Below are 20,652 nucleotides of genomic sequence, written 5' to 3'. Positions count from 1 at the left end.
GACAGCAATTCACAGATGGCCCGTGGCCGATGCCATCTAAACCTTGACCAAAATTTAAACACCCAAAGGGCACAGATACCATTTACTTTAATGACTTTCCGCGGATAGTATCTCCCTACGTCTTGGAGTTTGTATTCAGATATTGAAGGCAAGCTATCAAAAAGGAACTGTTTCGAATTCTTTACAAATATTACCACTGCTTGTTTTGTATTAACTACCGGCCGCGAAAGCACTTGCACAATACAGGAATTGTACTGTCGTATTGCACATAAAGATAACGGGATCTAAAACCGTTATGAAATTTTAAAAAGTAATGTACATACATTGTGATGGTTTTTTTTACGCAGAACATACAGAGCGCTTAAATAATCACTTGACGATCGCACGGTGGTGCTTTTCAATAAAGAGAATTGCACTAATATTGTGATATAGCGAAGACATCGCGTCGCCACATGGGACTTCGATGCCTAAGTGCAAAATTGCGTCGACAGTTTCAAGATTGGCGGGCCCACGCCAATCGCTCGCAGCAGCTCTGTAGTGTAAGACGGACGACTTCATTCAGAAGGGCTTTACTGTTCTGAATATTTCAGCAAACAAAATAGGCCGCGCCAAATCCCGCCATAAATCTTTCAGTCTAGAACATTCATGTGAATAAAAGAACAACAGACAGTCGAGCAATATCGGATTTCTCGCGTTGATACTGCGATCAATCAAAGGTTTTATGTAACGCTGTAGCATTTTTCTTTCCTTTATATTTAACTTCTGTTGTAAATTTACTCAGCGCTGTTGAAGTGAAATGGAAAACAAGACAAACCTACATAGTTATTACATATTCTCAGGGATTTCAACGTGGCCATGTTATTTTTGAACAAGAAATTACATTTTCTGTCTACCTTTCTCTAAAAAAAACAATGCTATAATACTCTTCTAGAGTATTGACAAAACAATAAAACATAAGAAATATTAACGACCAGTTTGTTTTTGCAATTTAGGGTCCACTTTTAATAATTTCATGACTAATAACCTACACCATAGTGGCATATATAATAACTTGCAATATCCTTTTACATTCTACCACAATAAATAAACACTTATATCTGGCTCTATATATAGCTCTATATACAGCTAGCAGAGCCATAGAATTAAATATCATTAGAACATGAAACTAAATGGACTACAAGATGTTCAAATGCATCCTAGCGGCAAGGATTTGTATTGCACTAAAGCTTGGAAATATGTGACGTTTGTGTTTCAATGGAATGTTGTATACAGAAGATGAGCAGTGGTCACGACAATACCAACGGTACTGACGTTTCAACAAAAACTCACTCAAGTGAAGAAATACACCTTTCTCCAGCCCATGGAATGGTTAGTTCACACAATTCAGGCCTCCCTTGTCCAGCGACGTGATACACAATGATTACTTCACTCAGCAATAGATTACATTCCATTTCTCTCACTTTAAAAAATAACAACACAATTCCCACATTACTACGTTGCAACTTCCACTGAAAAACTTGGCTTTCATAATCAACTTGCCAGATACATGGACTGCAGAGGGAATGTAACATACAACATATTGTAGAGCATTGTACATAGCTTTTGTACATTAACACCTATAATAAAACAAAATACACCAGACAACACCATGGGCTTTGTCAGAGTCTAAAATGAAAGCTTGTAAATGATGTTTTTTCTTGACACAAGATTTCTTTCATAAATTGTCTTCCCCTTAACAAAGCTTAGCTTTGAATGTCACTATATTCACAATCAAATGCACATGTACAAAGAAGGTATAGATTTCAGAATAACATCAAGAGCATACTGCTATAGCCATTCAGGCGACAACTACAAAAGGCATCCACAAAAACAAACAAATCACTATATCATAATATCTATACAAGTCTTGAATTCCTTTCCTCCCGACCTATTCTGGGGTACTGATCCTTGGCACCTTACATGTACCACAGTTCAAAATATACTTTACAATGTCAAGACCGTAACCTATGCTTATTTTGGAATATCACATTGAGAGCAACTTCTTCTTTACATACAGTACAGGAAGGACCCCTGAGTGGAATTTCCTAACTTTTATATATTGCTAAGAAGCATTGTAGGCAACCACTTTGGGTTCAGGTTTTGGGACATTGCAGCATCAGCAAAAGTTTGTCAGCATAACAACTGGCAAAGGACTGTTTTAGAGAGACTTAAAGTGCAAGTCTTCAAGTGAAGAATAAAAGTTTCTAAATATCTCTAATACATAGCAGGTGAAGGAGAATATGCATATACTTCTGTGTAGGTGTGAGCGAGAGTATGTGGATGAGGAGCAATGCTCCCATGATTTTCTCTGCACAATTTCTTGTATTTCATTAAAACAAGTATAGTCTCTAGTTCTAACATCTTCCTCAGCATACTTGGTTTTAAAGTATTTCATCAAACGTTGCTGTGAAGTTGTTTTTGCCCACAACTGAATAAAGATATCTTTTCCCACAAAATGTACCAGATGATTCAATGGATAGATTAGTATTGTAGCTCCTAAAAAGAAAAAGCTGCTTTCACAAAACTTGATGGAATACTTCAAAACCATTGCTACTGAAGCTATTCAAACAGCACAGCCTTTTGCCGCTAAGTGCTCCTTAGGTCCTCCTTGGGTTTTGTCATCTCCTTCCTCTACACTCTCTGGATCTCAAACAGCTTCACATCTGTGTCGTACCAGATGGGAGGGTCCACATTTCTGCAGGGGAGAGGACAATCATGTTTAAGGACAAAGGAAAAGCTGATATGCATGCACATGTGTGCACACACACACACACACACACACACACACACACACACATACATACATGCACACATACACACACACACAAGGACACACGCACACACACACACACACATACATACATACACATGCATTCATGCAAACACACAAACACACACACACACACACACACACACAAACACACATGCACGCACACATATACACAAACACGCACAGACAAACACACATATGCACATAGCCATCCCTACCTGAGATAGATGATGCCCCACATGTAGGTGCGGAACCACATGGTAGTGCCGGAGTTGGCCTGGTACTTGCGGATGAGGATGGGGTGGGGGACAGGCAGGAGCCCCACCAGGGTGCCGTGCTGCAGGAACTTCAGGATCTCCGACTCGTCAGTCAGACCCCTGGGGAACGAAGAAAGCACTCACAGTTGTGCACCATGGTACTGCTTTCATACACTTCTATAATTGAGCTAGCAAACATCTGCTTGAAATGATACATAAAGACTCCATGGATTTTATTTTCTCGTTTCAACCTTTGTATATTCATGAGAAGCTCAAATTGGCCTGCAAGCTGCTTTTCATTGAGGTTATGAGGTATGGATCAACAAAATATAACATGAATCACAGTCCTAATGAATCCATCAGCATGGCATGGTATCCTTACACATATACATGTATGGTACCAAATTTAAAACACATACAGTTTAAGTATGTTCGATCTGGTTATTTCTGTTACTGTAAGAGACTCTTGAAGTCTAGAGTTGGGTCCATGCGTGCGTCTGACAGTAGACCATTTCAAAATAATGGGACATACAAATTGCAACACAAGCATCTTAATACTATCTTCTGACAACCCAAGAGGTGACGCCCTGCCCCCTGCTTACTTGTCGATGCAGATTTTCTCCACCTGCGGCACCAGCACCTGCAGCAGCCTCATGATGGTCTGTAGGGGCAGCTTCTGCTTCCAGGACTGCACCTGGAAGTACAACATGTCCAAAAAACTAGAACTTAGTCCCTATTAGTACAGAAACTGGTGCAAAACAGCACAAAACTGGGTCTAAACTCACTGAGACAGTATCATCTTTCTCAATGGGATAGATATGCCTATAATCTGAAGTTTACAAAAAGCTGTAAGGAAGTACATGACATTTGTATAGTCTCAAAATTTCATATTTCTAAATAAGGGTATGACTTGATGTAACCCATCATTAAAATGTCAGAGAAATCTACCTAAGGAAATCATAGTGTTCGTAATTGTGCACACCAACAAAGCCATCAACAAACCAACAAACTACATTTCTTTTAACCTCCTTGGAAAATTAAAACACAAGTTGAACCTTCTCTGCAACTCGTATTGGCAGAATAAAGATTTGTCCTAATAATGCAACAAATGAAATAACCAATGATGGCAATGTCATTGACAGACTACCTGGCCCCCAGATATAAGACAAATGCCTCCCTTGCTACGAACACTTACCCATTCTGAGGTGGGTCTCCACTCCCCCCCCTCTCTGCTGCTCATGGAGGCTGTTCTCTTGATGGCTCCTCGCAGGTCCGGCTGGATGGAGGCTGTGGAGCTGGTGGGGGACTGAGCAGGACAAACATTGCTTTAACACAGCTTAGACATATAAACGTCTCCTTAAAGGCCACCTTTTCTACATGTCAACTACAGCAGTGACTTTTGGCGGAAAGGGTTCACAACAAGCAGACAGAAACACTCTCAAAATATGCACACAAATCAAACAACATGCTAGTCTAGTGGAAACAATTTCATCCACAAACTTTGGCATCCAATGGGATATCAAGGAGGAACTAACATATCACACACTAATAACTGCTCTTAGTTTTGTCCATTAAATCAATAACCTCTGACCATACTGTGTCACACAGAAAGCTGTTCTCATACAATAATTCGTAAATGATAGGTAGCAATGACTGTGCACACAAAGGTACATCATCCAAACCATCTTCCACACTACCTGGGGGACAGGTGTGCTAGCCGCAGGTTTATTGTCTTCTACGGAACTTTCCGTGTCGCTGGGAGACGGCCCAGCGGCTCCGGGGGCGTCCGCATCTTCTGCCGCCTGCTCAGCGAGGGACGAGGCCTCCATTTTCTCCGTCAGTCGTTCAATGCCTAAGGAACGATGATCTAAATGACCAAACGATGACTTATCATGTGGTAATGCTGGTTTTGTGACTTCCTTCAAAGATACACAACTGATGGATTAGACAAATTGAAACGCAGCAAATGCCAAACAGTAGAGAAAGAAATTAGGTCTCAATTACTTTGAAACAGCACTTCAAACAAACAAAAAAATTAAAAGCAGAACAGAGCAAACTCCTTCAGAATTCCTTACAGAATCTGTTGCCTCCCTGTCTTTTTTAAAAGGGCTTAACATACAGTTGAGTTCAGAATTAATCAATTCTGTGGTGCCATTAATATATATGTACAATAATCATACAGGTATATGTAGATTATCTGGCATTCATGAATTTACAAAAACTGTTACCGGTACTAAATAAATCTTAACTATCTTGTAAAACATTGTTTTGCCTATGACAGATATTGATGGTTTTGGTCAAAATTCATTCCTTTATATGCACATAAAGAAATATTTCCAATGTTCACTATTTGCTCAAAATATGACAATTTGCATGTTTGATAAATCATAAAGTCATACACACATATATCTACAAAACAAGGAGATTAGAGACTCTGTAGGCAATCTGCAAGGAGGTACTTTTAGCTTTGAGGAAGGTTTCAAGCTCTGTGCAGAAAAGGCCAGTCCAATCGAAGGGCTGAAAAGTGCTTTGATTTCTTTCTTGTGAAGATTAGAACAATTCTGTGAGTGCCAACCTGAAGCTTATTGTACTCTCAGGAGGAAGTCAGATGCACAGCATTCCAGCATACACCATGGTATCACAAATTAGCATGACACTGAGTTAGTATCAGTTAGTGAATACAGTGAAGACAAGAGGAGAAAATGTTAGTTAAAGCAGTAAAAATGCAACTTAGAGAGAGCATGGATAAAAGTATTACAGATGGATCTAAATTGACCAATTAGAATTATGAATTAATCAAATCATGCATGTTCAATTGGGTTCAAAATCATGCAGCAACTACTACCAAGCCCTATTGTTGCTTGATTTAACTTCAGATAACTTTGATTACATTAGAAGTTCATTACCAAAGGGCCAAATCTTACATGCAAAGATTGCAAATTTGTGTACCTAAGGGTAACACTAACAGGACAGTCCCAACCACCGACACTTACCTGGCATCTCTGCTAGTGTGGCTTTAAGAGTTCCTGGTTGGGCCTCCTTCGCTGGGAAGGACCCCTCCATGGACGGAGGGTCCGTCACGGTGGGGGAGTTGGGGACAGAACGCTGCGACGCCTCAGAGCCTTTCCGCTTCCGGCTGACAGCCTTCTCGATGGAAGCTCTGTCGGTCGGAAGGTTGGCCAGCTGGTGGAAGACGTTTCTCTTCCGGATGATGGTGTACACCAAGTTGGCATTCCCTGGGAGGAAACAAAGAACAGATAATGTTACATTCAACTTTAAATCTTTACAAACAACCTACAAATCTAGCTTTAGAGTTAAAGAAATAGGGGAAAATTGACAGAATAACCTCTTTCAATCGTTTACAAATAACATACAAATCTAAATTTAGAAAGAAGCCACATGATGCAGATCAGGTAAGGAATACCAGAGTGAAAATAAGATCCTATGGGACAAAATAGCATTTCTCAAACATCAAAAGGTGAAGCAGCATGGGGGGGGTAACAATGTCATGTATATCTGTACATACCATCAAACTGGTACTGGATAATGTTGTTGAAGACCTCCAGCAGGAAGAAGACCAGGTGGTGGTTGGAAGGGTTGGAGAAGAGGAACCAGGGTGTGGAGAAGGCCTCCAGGAGATGCAGCAGCTTGGTACTGGCCACCATCGACAGGCTCTTCAGGTACGGAGACACTGGGCAGACACATGGTATAGAACATGTATACTTGAATACCTAGCATTGTCGTTCACTTTCATTCTTTCCCCTCCTCACTTAATTTCCAAGCAGATCCAACTGGCCACCATACTGTTTGGCCCTTTGGATATTGTCTTGCCACTGGTACATGTAGATCTAGTTGGTGATACTCACTCACTCACTCAATCTCTCTCTCTCTTTCTTTCTTTCATTCATTCATTCATCCATCCACTCTGCCTTTCTCTCTTCACAATTTTCTACATGTATACACAAGAGCTCTCAAACTTCAAACTTTGTTACTATAGCACACTACTTTACTTGTTGCACACAGTAGGATGCAGGCGTAATGTTGCAGTTCACTTCTATGTTGCTAGATGTCTCTCACAAGCAGCTGTTGCTACTCACCATTAACAATGATGGTGAGAAGGCAGTCAAACAGTGGCTGGAGCCTCTGGTGTCCAGTCGTGATTATCTTGTGGAAAACCTGGGCAACACAAAGACTTGCACATTTGAATTGTGTCCCAAAACAGTGCAGATATCATAGCAAATAATTCAATATTCCAAACAACATGCATGTCCTTTTCTGTTTCTAGAAGCAAAAACTTATCAAAGTCATTGACAAAAAGCTGTAATATATTGGTTTTTATAGCAAAGCTTATTTGATACACCGATGAACAGCTGAAATTGTGTATATAAACTAGCGCCTTTCTATGCCCAAAGTAGTAGAGGGCTTCCCGGCTCTGTGCAAAGACCGTGCACACAGTGCATTCAAAAACAAATTCCCTAGGTATGCGTTCATGGAACAGCCTCCTAGAATATTTGCAAAGATGAACGCAGTACTATTCTAATGGCTCCGCAACTGAGGCATCGCCACAAAAAGATAGGAAATGATTTGTACAGAAAAACATGCCATACTTACAATGATGAGGAAGTCGGCATGCGTGCCTGTGAAGACTGGAATGTCCATGGGTACTCGCACAGTGTACGGCTTGTTCAGACGAACACCTGTACAGTAAGTTGTAACAGTTTGGTTCAGCGATTCCCGGTGTGGGAACCACTGAAATGCAAAGGGTGAGATGCCCAAGTCTCCTGGCTCCCGGGAATCAAACCCGGGCCCACCAGCACACAAACCCAACGCACTTACCACTAGCTATAGGCTAAAAGAACCGGATCAGTTGGACTATACCAAAACTCATAGAATACCAAGTTAATCTAGATTTGAAAAAAGTGCAAAACATTTTTGTGCATCAACATATCAGCGTAGAAAACACTTCCATCAGTATCACTCCAAAAAGGTTAACGGCTTAATGACAGAGACCTTGATGTCTAAAGGCTTTGTTTTATCTAAAACATGCAACTTCTACACTAGCTAGGTAGTCAGTGATCCTTGTAACTACATGTACTAGTAGCTTGAACTCACCAAAGTTTCTTTCCCCGCTCAGCAGAAGCAGAATGAAGACTCCAATGTGCATCAGGCCCACACGAGCTGAACAAGAAAGTCACATAAGTATACAAAGCACAGACAGTGCACATTAAGTATACTGTGCCGCCACAGTAAAAAGGTGGTGAAATGCAGTCAGTGACACTTTTTTTCAGTGCAAATTTCCCATATTCTCTTCCCCCGGGTCCATTCCAGAGTGATATCTCAAAGCCACTATTGTTTTCTATCTTTATATTTTGATGATCGAAGGTTAGACATTCAGACATTTACATAATACAAAATCAAGCAACTGGAGAATTTATTAGTTGCTTTATTCATTTTGTATTACATTCTGTGTCTGATTAGATCACAATCTACATGTACATCTTTCATAACTAAATTCATGCAATATTGGAGGCAAAACAGTCCTTCAATACATGTAATACATAGTGGAGATAACTGTGTAGCTTTGCTTACACTGGTCCTGTCTGGAGTCATTAAGGTGGTACAAGATAGGAGCGATGACGTCAAGCACATCACTGCTCTTCAGCACGTAGAACAGGAATTTCTGTCATAAAGAACAAAACAAAACAAAGACTGTTCTGAAAAGGTGCATGTACTGTGTACTTTCTGGTATCTTTCCAAACTCAATGAACATATAAATTATGTACGCAATAAAAAAGACCAGTAGTGAAGGTAGATGGTACATGTAGTATACAGTAGCACATAAACTGCATCACATAATGGTCATCAGATGGAAATACATCTTAGTCCAGCTCAAGTAAGTTTTTCTCCAACAGGTCACAAGAGGACTTAATCAGTTAATGAAATGAAATAGATGCTTCATTGTACAAGATGTACATACAGGCTACAGGTTCAAAGTACCAGCTTTAATAATTAAGTCTCTAGAAAGACTACATTGAGCAGTTGGACAAAGCTTACAACATTCTACCCGGTGGACTGCAATCCTAGTATTCAAATGAAGAAAAGCAGCTGGGATTCCACCTCTAAACCAACTGGTGGAGAAACAGGCGTAATACATTGTGTTAGTCTACACCATGGCTAACCTTGTTGAACTCGCACAGCTTCCAGAAGAGAACAAGGATCTCCTGATGGAAGTTGATCTTTTTGCAGGAGTTGGGCAGGTAAGTCTGTTTGGCATGAAAAAAAACATTCATTCATTTATTTAGATTCAGCACAACACAGATTCAGATTCAGTTTTATTTTTCATGACTTTGCATGAGACACAAAACACACATACTGGGGATAATACAATTCGTTACAAGTGGAAAGGGGATAGGACAGAAGGATTAAGCACCCTGAAGCAGTTGTTTGGCACCAAGTTCCCTATCGGTCACCAAGTTAGGCAGCAGAGAGGACTTAAGAACTTACTGCAAGGACAAAGTATCCAAACTCTGTTGCAACAAATAGACTTAAATCTTCAGTGTAGCCATGTGGACTTGGCTGTAGAAAATATAGAGTAAGTGCTGTAAATGGCTGCAGCGCATGTAAAATAACATCCGAGCTGGAGGGAAAATTTGCTAGCTAATAACCACCAAGGAAGGAGAATGGTTTGCTCATGACTGCAAACAGGAAGAAGGTAGGTAAGAACCTCCATGAATAGAGACAGGCGCAAAGTGAGAGTAAATGGAACATTTTTATACATGCTAAACTAGAATATAAGGCACAGGAGACTTTTGCTGCACAGGTGTCAGAGGACAAAGGACCGGGTAGGTCAGGCCACATGCATTTTGTTCACTGAATTATGCAAACCTCCTTGGTCAGTGAAGGGGCAGCAGTACAGTATATCAAATGACACAAGTAGCAGAACATGTACTATTAATGCAAGTTCAACCAGTCTTTATACATGATATATTTGATCCTGACCTGTATCAGTGGGTTGTTCAGCAGGTTTGTGATCCCCTTAAGAATGAAGTGGAAGTCCTACGGATAAAAGAACAAACAAAAGATAAATACACTTGTCTACAGTAAAATTGATGTTGACATTTTTGTGATGGTTTAATGGTTGGGTTTATTGCGGTAACCTATTCTTCACGGACTTAAAACCAGTGCAAAAATGCTTGTTCTGTCTTCTGCCTGCATATACACTGTAGCTACCTTGTCAGCTGCCCCAAACTCCAAACTAAAAACCACAGCAAACACTTCATTTTCACCTTACCACGAAATTGAATTCCCACAAACTTGGAATCATTTACAGCATCGCAGCAACTACAACTGTTACAGTTTATCAAGTGGACCCAATATAGCTGACGATTATGTGACCACACATTTATGTATCTTGATCTCTTTTAGTATGAAGCAAAATGAGAAAACTTCTGACTTCAAAATATATCTTGCAGTCCTTTTAAAGAGACCTTGTTAGCCATTAATCTAGCCAACAGTAGATGGGAAGAACATCAGAGATCGGGTCACATTACTCTTAGAGAAAGTAGGGCAACTACATACTGCACTACTGCCTGCAAGTAACAGTTGCAGACTCTGAGGAAGAATAAACTACAATCCTATGTATTATAATCTGAGTTCCTTTACCTCCTCACGGTGTATCCGAGACAGGTAATTCACAAACAGGTTCTGTGGCTCTCCCTGGAATAAAAGAAAGCAACATAAATTTTTACTGAACTGGGACGTCTTCACAAAGGGGAAAATACAACCGGCTTATAGGTCATTTGGTGCAAGGCTCAATGTTAGCTAAACATGACACCAGCGTTCCCGCCAGCCCAGGTTAAGAGTGCGTCCACCAAAATATAATATGGGGGGGGGGGAGCGCCGAAGGTGCGACCCGACCGCCAAAGGCGGTCGCAATTTAGGGGGGTCCGGGGGGATTCTCCCCCGGGAAATTTTGGATCTTCAAGCCTTCAGAAACGCAATCTCCCGCATTTTGAGAGACAAATCATGCGATTGAGAGTGGTTGTCAGTGGTCCCTTTTACCGCCGCCATTGTCATTATCGGTGGCAGTACTAACGAGAACGACCCAAAAATGTGCTTTTCAAAACGCAGGAAATCGGTGGATTATGTTGTCACCCGTTGTTGTTTACTTCTAACACATTGTTTTACTTCTATATTTTGAGGTACGTGGATACCGACCAAGTTTGATAATGGGCATGGAAAATACTATTTAAATCGATTAGTTTGATAAAACCGGCTATCAGTTTTCATTTTATGTTCGATCGTTTGTTCTCGACCGGAGAGTTCGTTTTTATGTCACTAACACCGGTAGTTCTCGTGAACGTTACTAACAGGAAAAGGTAAGTAAACATGAGCTTACAAGTAATTTTCACAAGCATGCCGTAGTTTATTAAAAAAACATAACGTTCGTAACGTTACCGAGTACGAGACTAGTTGATTATCGGACGATATGCGATAAGTATAGAATCCATTTGTCGGTCAAAGAAGCATAAATTACCGTCACAAAAGTGAACATGACTTCCAGGCCGGTTCAATGTTGGGTCGATCCTAGAAAATCTATGATCATCCAGTGGCAAAATCGTAGCTGCAAGGCAAACAGTCCTACAGGCGACAGCCATGGAAAAGAAAGTTGTGTCTCTACAGAAAAGCCGTGCGTGCTTCGGCTCCCAGTGACGACTCTCCATGCTTTCTTCATCCTGTACGTACCGTTCTTTTTTTCCTAGATGTACGTAAAACTATGCTCATACTCGTGCAGTCATACTGCGAGACAAAGATCAGGTCTTTGCGTCAATTTTCCAATAGCAAATTGAACGAAATCGCGACACAACTTTTGACAAGATGGCTGCACTGAGGTGTGTTCACCGCATCCAAGCGTAAAAGAGGGAAATCACGATCACATTGTAAGTTGATAAACACAATGACATTTCTCTATATAAAATCGAAGGATTACAAGAAGTTGGGTGTGATTTTAGTGAATTGTATTAGTTTCTGGGACATACATAATTTTTTTTCATGTATCGATGTGCTTGCCGTGTGCTTTGTTACGTTGTGATGCTATCATCCTTCAGGCGTTTCATGATCATGTTTGGCGCGAACCTTTCGCCTGAGCTCGTCCCAGTTCATGATCAAGATATAAACGGCTTGTAAAATACTAATAGAGCCGCAAATATCTGTATGACTGTCATTAAAAAAGTACAATGAGGGCAACAACACGATATTTAGAGGCGCTCCTTGTTCGAGTGAATCTTGTGCACTGGCCCCGCGGCCTTAGGACCGTCGGCACTTCACTGAACTTCGGATCTTAGAGCTTACGGGGGCGTGTCTCACTGGGGCCAGGGCCGCCCGGCGTGAGTTTGATGTTTTTAAGGCGTGCGGTGCTCCGCCCCTGGCCCTGGACTGCTAACAATGCGTAACAGAGAGCCCTGGAAGTACATCGTAGGCTTCTTTCTTACTAAATGAGCGGTTGTTCTAAGATTCTAGTTCCACTTGTGACAGAAATTAGCCTCCCTTCAAAATTTTGTTTGGACGCACTCAGCCCAGCTGAGTGCGTCTTTTCCAAAAAAAGTGCGTCCAAAGACGCACTGAGGTATGCCTGGCGGGAACGCTGCATGACACTGTCACAATTCTGTTCTAACTATGTTACCTTTTAGATACATTACTTCATGTATTCTATATTTTCTGTCTTGGAGGGACAGTTTCACAATTTCTACATTGATCCCTTACAAAAATATTTACTAACTTGTGATCCTTCTTGGGGAGCCAGTACCTCTCTTGTAATCTGATAGGGGGTAAAAACAGTCATTGTAAGTACAACACTTAACTTCTGGAGGTTTGCATAGTAGTGAACAAGTATGAACAAGTATTTTGGAATCCGTTTACATCGATCCTAAAGCAGACTACACTCTCCTGACGATCCGCCCCGTCTGGGGCATGTGATGTCTTTAATCTGTGAAACTGCTCTATTGTAGAGGCTTATTGGTTGTACAAAGACATCAACGGCCAAAGACTGTGGTCTTGGCGGTTACGACACAAACTGTAGTGTGTTACGTACAGTGTTAGTAAGTTTAAACAATTTTATGAGTTCTTCAATCAAAGAAGTGAACTTGCATCAAGGGCGGGATGGTGGTAACGTTCTGCGGGAGGCAAGCCCTGCCGTTCAGCACGGCGGATGTCGCAGAATGGGGTAGGACGAGCGGAGGTCAGAGGTCGCTTCCTCCAGAGTAATTCTCTACGATTGGTCCAGACCAATCCTACTATTCTGGACAGGCCAAAAATTACATGCGCACTTCCAATTTAACATGGTTTTGAGTTTTGGTTGTCTACCTCTGCGCCTTGGTCCATAGCTGTCCCCGTAGTTGTCCCGTCCACAGAGATGGCGCTCTGTCCGTTGTCGTGGTCCAGCACCACGATAAGCAGCTGCAGCGCAACCTCCACGGTCGGCTCGCGGTAGTCGCTGAACAGCAGGTGGTTGTACGGCATGCCGTAGCCAATGGGATCGTAGGCACACACAATGTTGAGAAGGGAGGTGAAGAGGGGGAGTGCGTGACGATTCTCCGAGGACGCAAAGTATGTGAGCCACTGGTTGGGCAAGGGGTCACCTAGGTAGGAGCAAACAAAAATTAGTAAATTGTCATACTACAAACAGGGTTATTCTTAAGAATGGAGGGTTCACAAAATTCAAGAGAAATAGATTCGGAAGTAAACCTTTCCTTAGGCGCTATGCTGACCTTTAATTACATGAAAAATCATGAAATGGTATTGCTTATGGTGAATAAATTGGAATGTCAGAAATAAGTCAGTCTATTAAAAGTTAAGGGGGGAAATTTGTTTTGCATAGATGAATGCAGCATCTTTGATAAAATGTTCATGCTGACGATACAGCAATCCAAAGAAATAAAGTGTTTCCTATAAAAACATGCTGTAGTTTATTTACTAGAAAAATCCTAAATGGAGGCAACATGCATAGGCAATGTGGACTGTGCATTGTTGCAAAAACAGTAAAACTCTACACCTACCATTTTTAGTTTGAGCTGTTAAAGACAAAGGGCCACCAAGTTGAGAAAAGAAGTGATTTGTAAGATGTTAGATCATCTTTCTTTTAGAGAGGAAGATTTTGTAAATTTTACAAAAACAAGGACATTCAGATAGTTGACTAAATTAAATGCATGCCACATTTTGAAAGACAACTATTCACTTGAAACAAGCTAAAGCAGTCAATGGAAAAGCCATCATTGTTAGACATCTGTTGTTATTACCTGTGAGAGGGAACGACTAAGCCGAGTTAAGCTTGACAATGTAGGTCTACCTGATTTGAATTACTAGTAATACCCTCAAATAAAATTCAGTGCAAACTCCAATATCTTGATGAAGGTTAGACATCCAGGTAATAAGATACGCCAAAAATAATTACTCGAGCAACTGATTAAGATTTTGAAACAGTCAGACGTTTCAGATACATTGTAGCATCCACTATCTTTCGTCAGTGACTAAAGAAGAATCTGGTAGAACTAGGTTTTATACCAAAACTCTTATCCAGTTGCTTGAGTAATTATTTTTGGCAAAACTCCAATATCACCTTTTTCAAACTGAGTTTGTCAACACAGAAAATCAGTCTGACTCTAAGATGAGGAATTTTTACACTTCCACCGAGTTCCCGGTACATATGAGTCACCTTGATTTTTAAAAATGTACCTAAACCCAAGAACCCATTAGGACCTAGTATCAAAAATGTTGTACAAAAATAGTAATACGGTCAGGGCTTTTTCTGAATAGGTGCACTGGTACTCTTAATCTAAAGATTTAGTTGCACAACATAATTAAGATGAATTAGAATATCAGCTTTACTGAATCTGAAATTCTATAACTAACTTCAACATTGTAAACAACACAACAAGGATTTTATCATTTTTTTCTAACACCTAAACCAAATGTCAAGAGTATGCAATACACACATTACTAGTGTACAAAATATAGTAACAGTACTTTTAAGTACATAACATTACACAAATATCTAGGTGTATCCAGCTGCAGGGTGCGTGCACCCATTCAAAAATTAGGTGCACAGCTCCTATTTTGGGTGCACAAAAGTGCATGTGCACCCAATATTCCGAGCCCTGAATAAGGTAAATTCTGTCCTAAACTTAGAAGGCATTGAAAACCTAACAGAAAGACATGAATAGGCAATGTAGACTGTGTAGACTGTGCTTGAGTAACTATTTCTGGCCTAATGTAGACTGTGCACTGTTGCAAAACCTGTGAAACTCTACACCTACCGTTCTCAGTTAGAGCTGTTAAGGATGTTACAGAAAGAACAAACAAAAGAACAAACAAATCTCACCTGGAGGCTGGTACATGGTCTCTGAGAAGCAGGTGAGCAGGAGTTTGAGAATCTCAGACCTGTTCTGGTCGTGGTGCGGGTACTGAGCGGGGGAGTGGGCAAACCCCACACCCGACTCCCAGATGTACTCACAACTGTCGATGGACTGAAGATCTTCATGGGTCTCCTACAGAAAATGGTGGGATATTTAACCTTTAGCACACTGAAGTAGCTGTTTGACACCCAATTCCCTATTGGTGACAGAGTTAGGCAGCAGGGAGAAGGTTAAAGATGATTGCACATTTTACTGCATGATACATAATGTAGCTGCAAAGCTGTAAACAACATCAAAAAACATGTAATACCAAATATATTTCCCTTTTACTGATCATGAAAGAACACATATCATGATCAAAAGTTAACTTCGGTATACATTTGTATTCAACAGAGCCTCACTCGTCCTGTATGTCGCGAGTTTTATGTTCCAATTAATTAATATTTCCTTGTCACTGGTATATATACATTAAGTTGAACTATGCTAAAGCTAGGATTGTCCTTCTTTCCACTATTGATTCTTTTAGTTGTTTAAATACAGGAATGTGTGACAGTACATAGTCTAGACATAAGTGGAGATTAGATTAGTTTAGATTAGAGTTTTGAGTAAACATGATAAGGGTAACCCAAAAGAAAAGAACAGATCTCGGTCATGGTGTTACATTAAGTATATAACGTCAAACGTCAGGCTGTATAGAGACAGTGTGTACACTCACAGGTCCAGCTTTCTTGTTGGGTGCCACTGTGAAGTCTGGGCAAAACAGGAGATCCTGAAACACATTACACAACCTTATTTACCATACAAACTCCATCCTGCTTAGGCATATTTACACCTGTTTGATTAACGATGCAAATTTAATTAAACTGGCCCATCGCGGGCCCCAAATTTTGGACAATTACAGCATAAATCAGCAAGGATTTGGGCATTCTTTCATAAATCACACAGAAATTGAAATCTGTTCATCTTCAGACTATGACCCCTCAAGCACCTTTAAGTTGATAAATATTTACATTATAACCTTATGTACTATAAACCTCTCCAGCCCTGATAACATTGCTATTCTGTGGCCTTAGTTGTAACCACAACACTTGTTACACATACAGTTAAAGACGGCTAAAATTGATTCTGCAGATAAAACACAACTTACCGACAAGGCGTTCAGAAGGGACTGGGCCAAAGGCATGGATCCCCCATCCTCCTGGGAAAAAAGAAAAAAGGACATTGAGTACATGTTATAATGTTCTAAATGGTGCTATTATTGAACATTACAAGTTAATAAGACAACCAGAAGTTATTTCATACCTATATACAAATTTTCTTGATAATCATACACAGATGTACATGTACATATACGGGTAAAAACACATATTCAACACAGTGAATAAACTGTTCATAAGATAGGACCGAACAAAGAGGACAAAAATTATGTATGATATGACTGCAAATGTTACCAAGAAAAGTGTACAACAAAATCTTAGACATACCAACACAAAAACATGGTAAAAACAAAACAACACAAAATAACCAAACTTATAGGGCTTACATCATTCAGGCTGTCGTTTTCACCCTGGAAAAACAATGCATGTCAGGGAAAAAAGTCAGTCACCATGAATCAAAAGACATGCATTTTTCTATTCATTTGATAAAAGGATATAATTAGGTATCTTTTGGACAAATATTCAGATTTCATAAAGTGATCTAATGTTTATCATCAGAAAAATCATAATCATAAAATTGGTAAGGTCTTCAAATTATCATATCAAATTTCATGCACTAAAACCACTGACCGCCTGTCCAGGAAGTGTTGACCAGAAAAACCCTCGCCAGTCTGCGTCCTCAAATATGTAGGGCAGGATACGAGTCAACAGGCGCACACAGTTCAGCACTGGCAGGGAAACAACATGGGGTGATTTTACTTCAGAGTTTACCAGCAGTCATTTAAAATCGTTTGGCATATAAAACTGATGGGATTTAATCCGTAATTCATGCTGAATATATGTAGATCTGTTAGCCATACAAAATTTTGCAGTACTTCAGATTGTATTTTTCATTTTGATATCGAGTACCAGGTCCTGAAGTGAAAAAAAAGGAGAAAAGTTCTTTGTGTACCTGTCTGTTGTTCCTTGGCAGTGGCACATGACGACTCCGCTGCCATCACCAGTTTCTCCACAGCCTGGAATACAAACAGAACCGGTAACACGTCTTAAATCAAAAACATATAAATCAACATATACATACAAAAGGAAAAAAAGCCAGCTGAAGCTGCATGTTATGGGGTCATCTGTAGGAAATCCACACAATCAACCTTCCTCTTAAATTTACGTAGGAAAGATGATCAACTCATCAAAAAATTCATATAGGATAGAGCACAAGGCATCCAGAAAAGCCTGAACTTCTTGCTATGCTCAAACAACTTAATACACTTCCACAAATTTTAGACTTCTCTTTTTTTATCAAAGCATACAGTTCAACCAATACAAAAGTTTCTATACATCAATCATATTTTTGCATTGGCACATTTTTGTTTCCCGTCCTACAATTTGGAAATGAGGGTTGGGGATATACATGACATTGTATAATCGTAATACAAGATGCAAACCTTGTAACATAGCGTGGCAAGGTTGGAGGGTGACTCTTCTCTCAACGCTCGTATTTCGGCCGCGGGAACCAGAGCGAACACGTCCTGCACGCTGGTGACGGAGTCTGTCCAGAACTGGTCCCAGAATGCCTCATCTTGAGCCTCGACAGGCTGGTATGGACACAGAAGGAGGAGTTCAGAAAATTGTGACAACACGATTGAACACGACAAGCTGTGCCCGACATTGCACTGAACCACATTATAGTTTGAACTCAGTCAACAAGGACCATAATACAATATACCGTACCATATGGCACATTACTGTAAATTCACTTACTTTCCCTTTGGTTTTACTTCGCAGCAGGACGGAAAGGAGGTTTTCGCTGTGTTGTTAATTTGCATAAAATGCCATAGTCATACTAGAGAGACAAAATCAATTTAGACCCGCAAAACTGTTAAGAATAAAATGATTGCAAAAGTTTAATGACATAACAAATATCTGCTTTGATTTAGGTGACCTTTAAATGTGCCAATTTCCCTAATGCACCTAACGTTACATAATTCATGTAACGTTATACGCACTGACAACAGTCAGCCCCAAATAACTGGCAATCAAAGCAGATCTAGCAAGGTGGTTTTCCATCTAGTTGCGATGGAAAACTGCTATAATTTTCATAGACAAGAATTTTCCTGAAAGAAACCAAGGATTTTCTAAGCTGATGACCAACGGACGTCATCCTAGCGCCAATCATTAGTAACAGTTCCACGTAATCACATCCTACACAGTCAACATTGACGTCATGCTGCGCTACACCTGTAAATTATATAAACAACATCTCTCACACACATATGGGGACAGTTTGGACATTCTTCCACTGGACATACACTACGGGGAACTGTTTACAATCTCGCAGTAATGTGAAAGTGAGATATGAAGGTGACAAATTTCAGAATTAGCTTTATTTGTCAGATTTGTGGGTCTTCACCGACCCAGTGCGCCGCCATATTGAAACGTAATCAGAAAATTTGGAGCTTGTCGCACGGACCTGTCACAGCGGTTTGTCACGCACCTGACACGGTACAGACGATCTCTTACCTGTGTCTTGGTCGTTAACTGGATAACCGCCTTTCTGAAGTTCAATTTGGTGTCTGAATTGCCCATTTTCTGACGTTTTTGTCCCGGATACTTCGATCGTCCTGCAAGGGAAAATACTGGCAGCCTCGCTCTGGGGAATGATGCAGTTTTGTTCCCAGAGTTCTCCGCGCGGGGCACCCGGAAGTAACAGGTGGGCGTGGTCAGGGATTGCGAACCGGATACAGGGACGGTTCACTAAATGTTTAATTTCGTAGAAGAAAGTCCCGTTTCCTGAGACAAAACCTTCCGATCAGAAAAAATGACTACGGTACCAGAACACCGATCATTTTGATGTTCTTCTTTAATCAAAGATCATATACATGGCCTCCGTCGGTCAGCATTGACCATGGTAAAATCCTAATTCACAACAGCCCTACAGCATCGACTATGGCTAAACAGCCCTATACGAGAATGGCAGTCTCTGCCACAAAAATCACATCTGTAAGCTGACTCGGTTCTGTTGCAAAGCTCTTTTCTGCGGATCCGCTTTTCTTCTGCGCTGTGCATCAGTCTGGCTTCAAAGATCATTAGATAGCTTTAATGAATACTTTGAATCAAAATTCACAAAGCTAAAGTTGGACCAGGTATTTGATGCAATGTAACCGTCCATCGTTCTACTGTGGAGCCCACTGCGTTTTATCCGTTAACCTTGAAAGCTTAAACTGGCTTAGAAAAAGACATGACGTTATACATCCATGACCATGCCCACGTAAACTGCTTTGCCGATGTTTTCTTCTGTCGCGCTCGCATCAGTTTTGGGGTGGAAAGTAAAGCCTTTAGTACAATGTATAATCTAATTATATAAATAGCCTCCGTCGTATTAACCATGGTAAAATCCTAATTCACAACAGCCCTACATAGGTCACATAATTTCCAAATGCCACAAGTATGAAATTCCAGTTATCTACCTATATGGAATTACAGTGTTTTCTCATTTATTGTGCGAAAAGAAATAAAGGGACATTGATAGATAAAAGTTATGCAAATGAAGACCTCATTTGCTTAACTTTTATCTATCAATGTCCCTTTATTTCTAAGTTACATATGTTGCATTTTTGAACTGTTGTACCATTGAATGGAGTGGGTTTATAAGATGCTCCATTGATTATGAAAATTAGATTCTGATTTGCATTATCACCATTTCATTACATCAAGTAACACTTAAGCTATCCACATATAATAGAAACGAGTACTAGTATACAGGTTCGGTTTTATATCCCCCTGTGGCTTGACCACTAGCTGTTGGGTCCCTGGGGAATACTTGCCCTAGTTTCGAAACTAACAGGTGACAGCTGCCACAACATGCCTATAATGGAATCATAGATTTTCCTCAATACTTATGCAAATTAAGTCCCAATTTGCATAATTTGCACCTCATTGTGTACATCTCTGTCTAAGCTACCTGCATAAGACTATGGTGCAGTACTTCAATGAACTGCTAGAAGCCGCTTTTGGTCCCTAGC

At 40.4% G+C, this 20,652-nt stretch overlaps 1 protein-coding gene across 3 annotated transcripts; it reads right to left on the bottom strand.

Annotated features, from left to right (window-relative positions):
• Positions 1 to 974: 974 nt before the first annotated feature.
• LOC136439707 (protein HID1-like) lies at positions 975 to 19,309 on the bottom strand. Of its 3 annotated transcripts, none has more exons than XM_066435247.1 (25): positions 19,151 to 19,309; positions 18,076 to 18,225; positions 17,586 to 17,649; positions 17,264 to 17,361; positions 17,020 to 17,043; positions 16,624 to 16,674; positions 16,192 to 16,245; positions 15,443 to 15,608; positions 14,121 to 14,135; positions 13,429 to 13,703; positions 12,845 to 12,883; positions 10,729 to 10,782; positions 10,066 to 10,122; positions 9,246 to 9,329; positions 8,656 to 8,746; positions 8,179 to 8,244; positions 7,678 to 7,763; positions 7,164 to 7,242; positions 6,593 to 6,757; positions 6,060 to 6,302; positions 4,764 to 4,933; positions 4,262 to 4,372; positions 3,669 to 3,760; positions 3,028 to 3,186; positions 975 to 2,734 (listed from the first exon to the last, which is right to left on the bottom strand). In XM_066435247.1, the coding sequence occupies exons 1-25, from the start codon at positions 19,214 to 19,216 to the stop codon at positions 2,671 to 2,673; spliced, it is 2,523 nt and encodes an 840-aa protein (XP_066291344.1). In that variant the 5' UTR covers positions 19,217 to 19,309; the 3' UTR covers positions 975 to 2,670. The 3 variants fall into 3 exon arrangements, with proteins under 3 accessions (XP_066291344.1, XP_066291346.1, XP_066291345.1); XM_066435249.1 differs by having other exon boundaries at positions 4,764 to 4,918; XM_066435248.1 differs by lacking the exon at positions 14,121 to 14,135.
• Positions 19,310 to 20,652: the final 1,343 nt, after the last annotated feature.

The sequence above is a fragment of the Branchiostoma lanceolatum genome, chromosome 8 (assembly GCF_035083965.1).
Source record: "Branchiostoma lanceolatum isolate klBraLanc5 chromosome 8, klBraLanc5.hap2, whole genome shotgun sequence".
NCBI lineage: Eukaryota > Metazoa > Chordata > Leptocardii > Amphioxiformes > Branchiostomatidae > Branchiostoma > Branchiostoma lanceolatum.
This window is presented reverse-complemented; position numbering and strand designations above follow the sequence as displayed.

Excerpts from the sequence above, each read along its gene's own strand:
- LOC136439707 (XM_066435247.1), bottom strand. The coding sequence starts at position 19,216 with ATGGGCAATTCAGACACCAAATTGAACTTCAGAAAGGCGGTTATCCAG. Across the intron at positions 17,362-17,585 it reads TGCCAAGGAACAACAGACAG|TGCTGAACTGTGTGCGCCTG; the intron begins GTACACAAAGAA and ends TTTCCCTGCCAG. Across the intron at positions 4,934-6,059 it reads CACACTAGCAGAGATGCCAG|ATCATCGTTCCTTAGGCATT; the intron begins GTAAGTGTCGGT and ends TTGGTCATTTAG.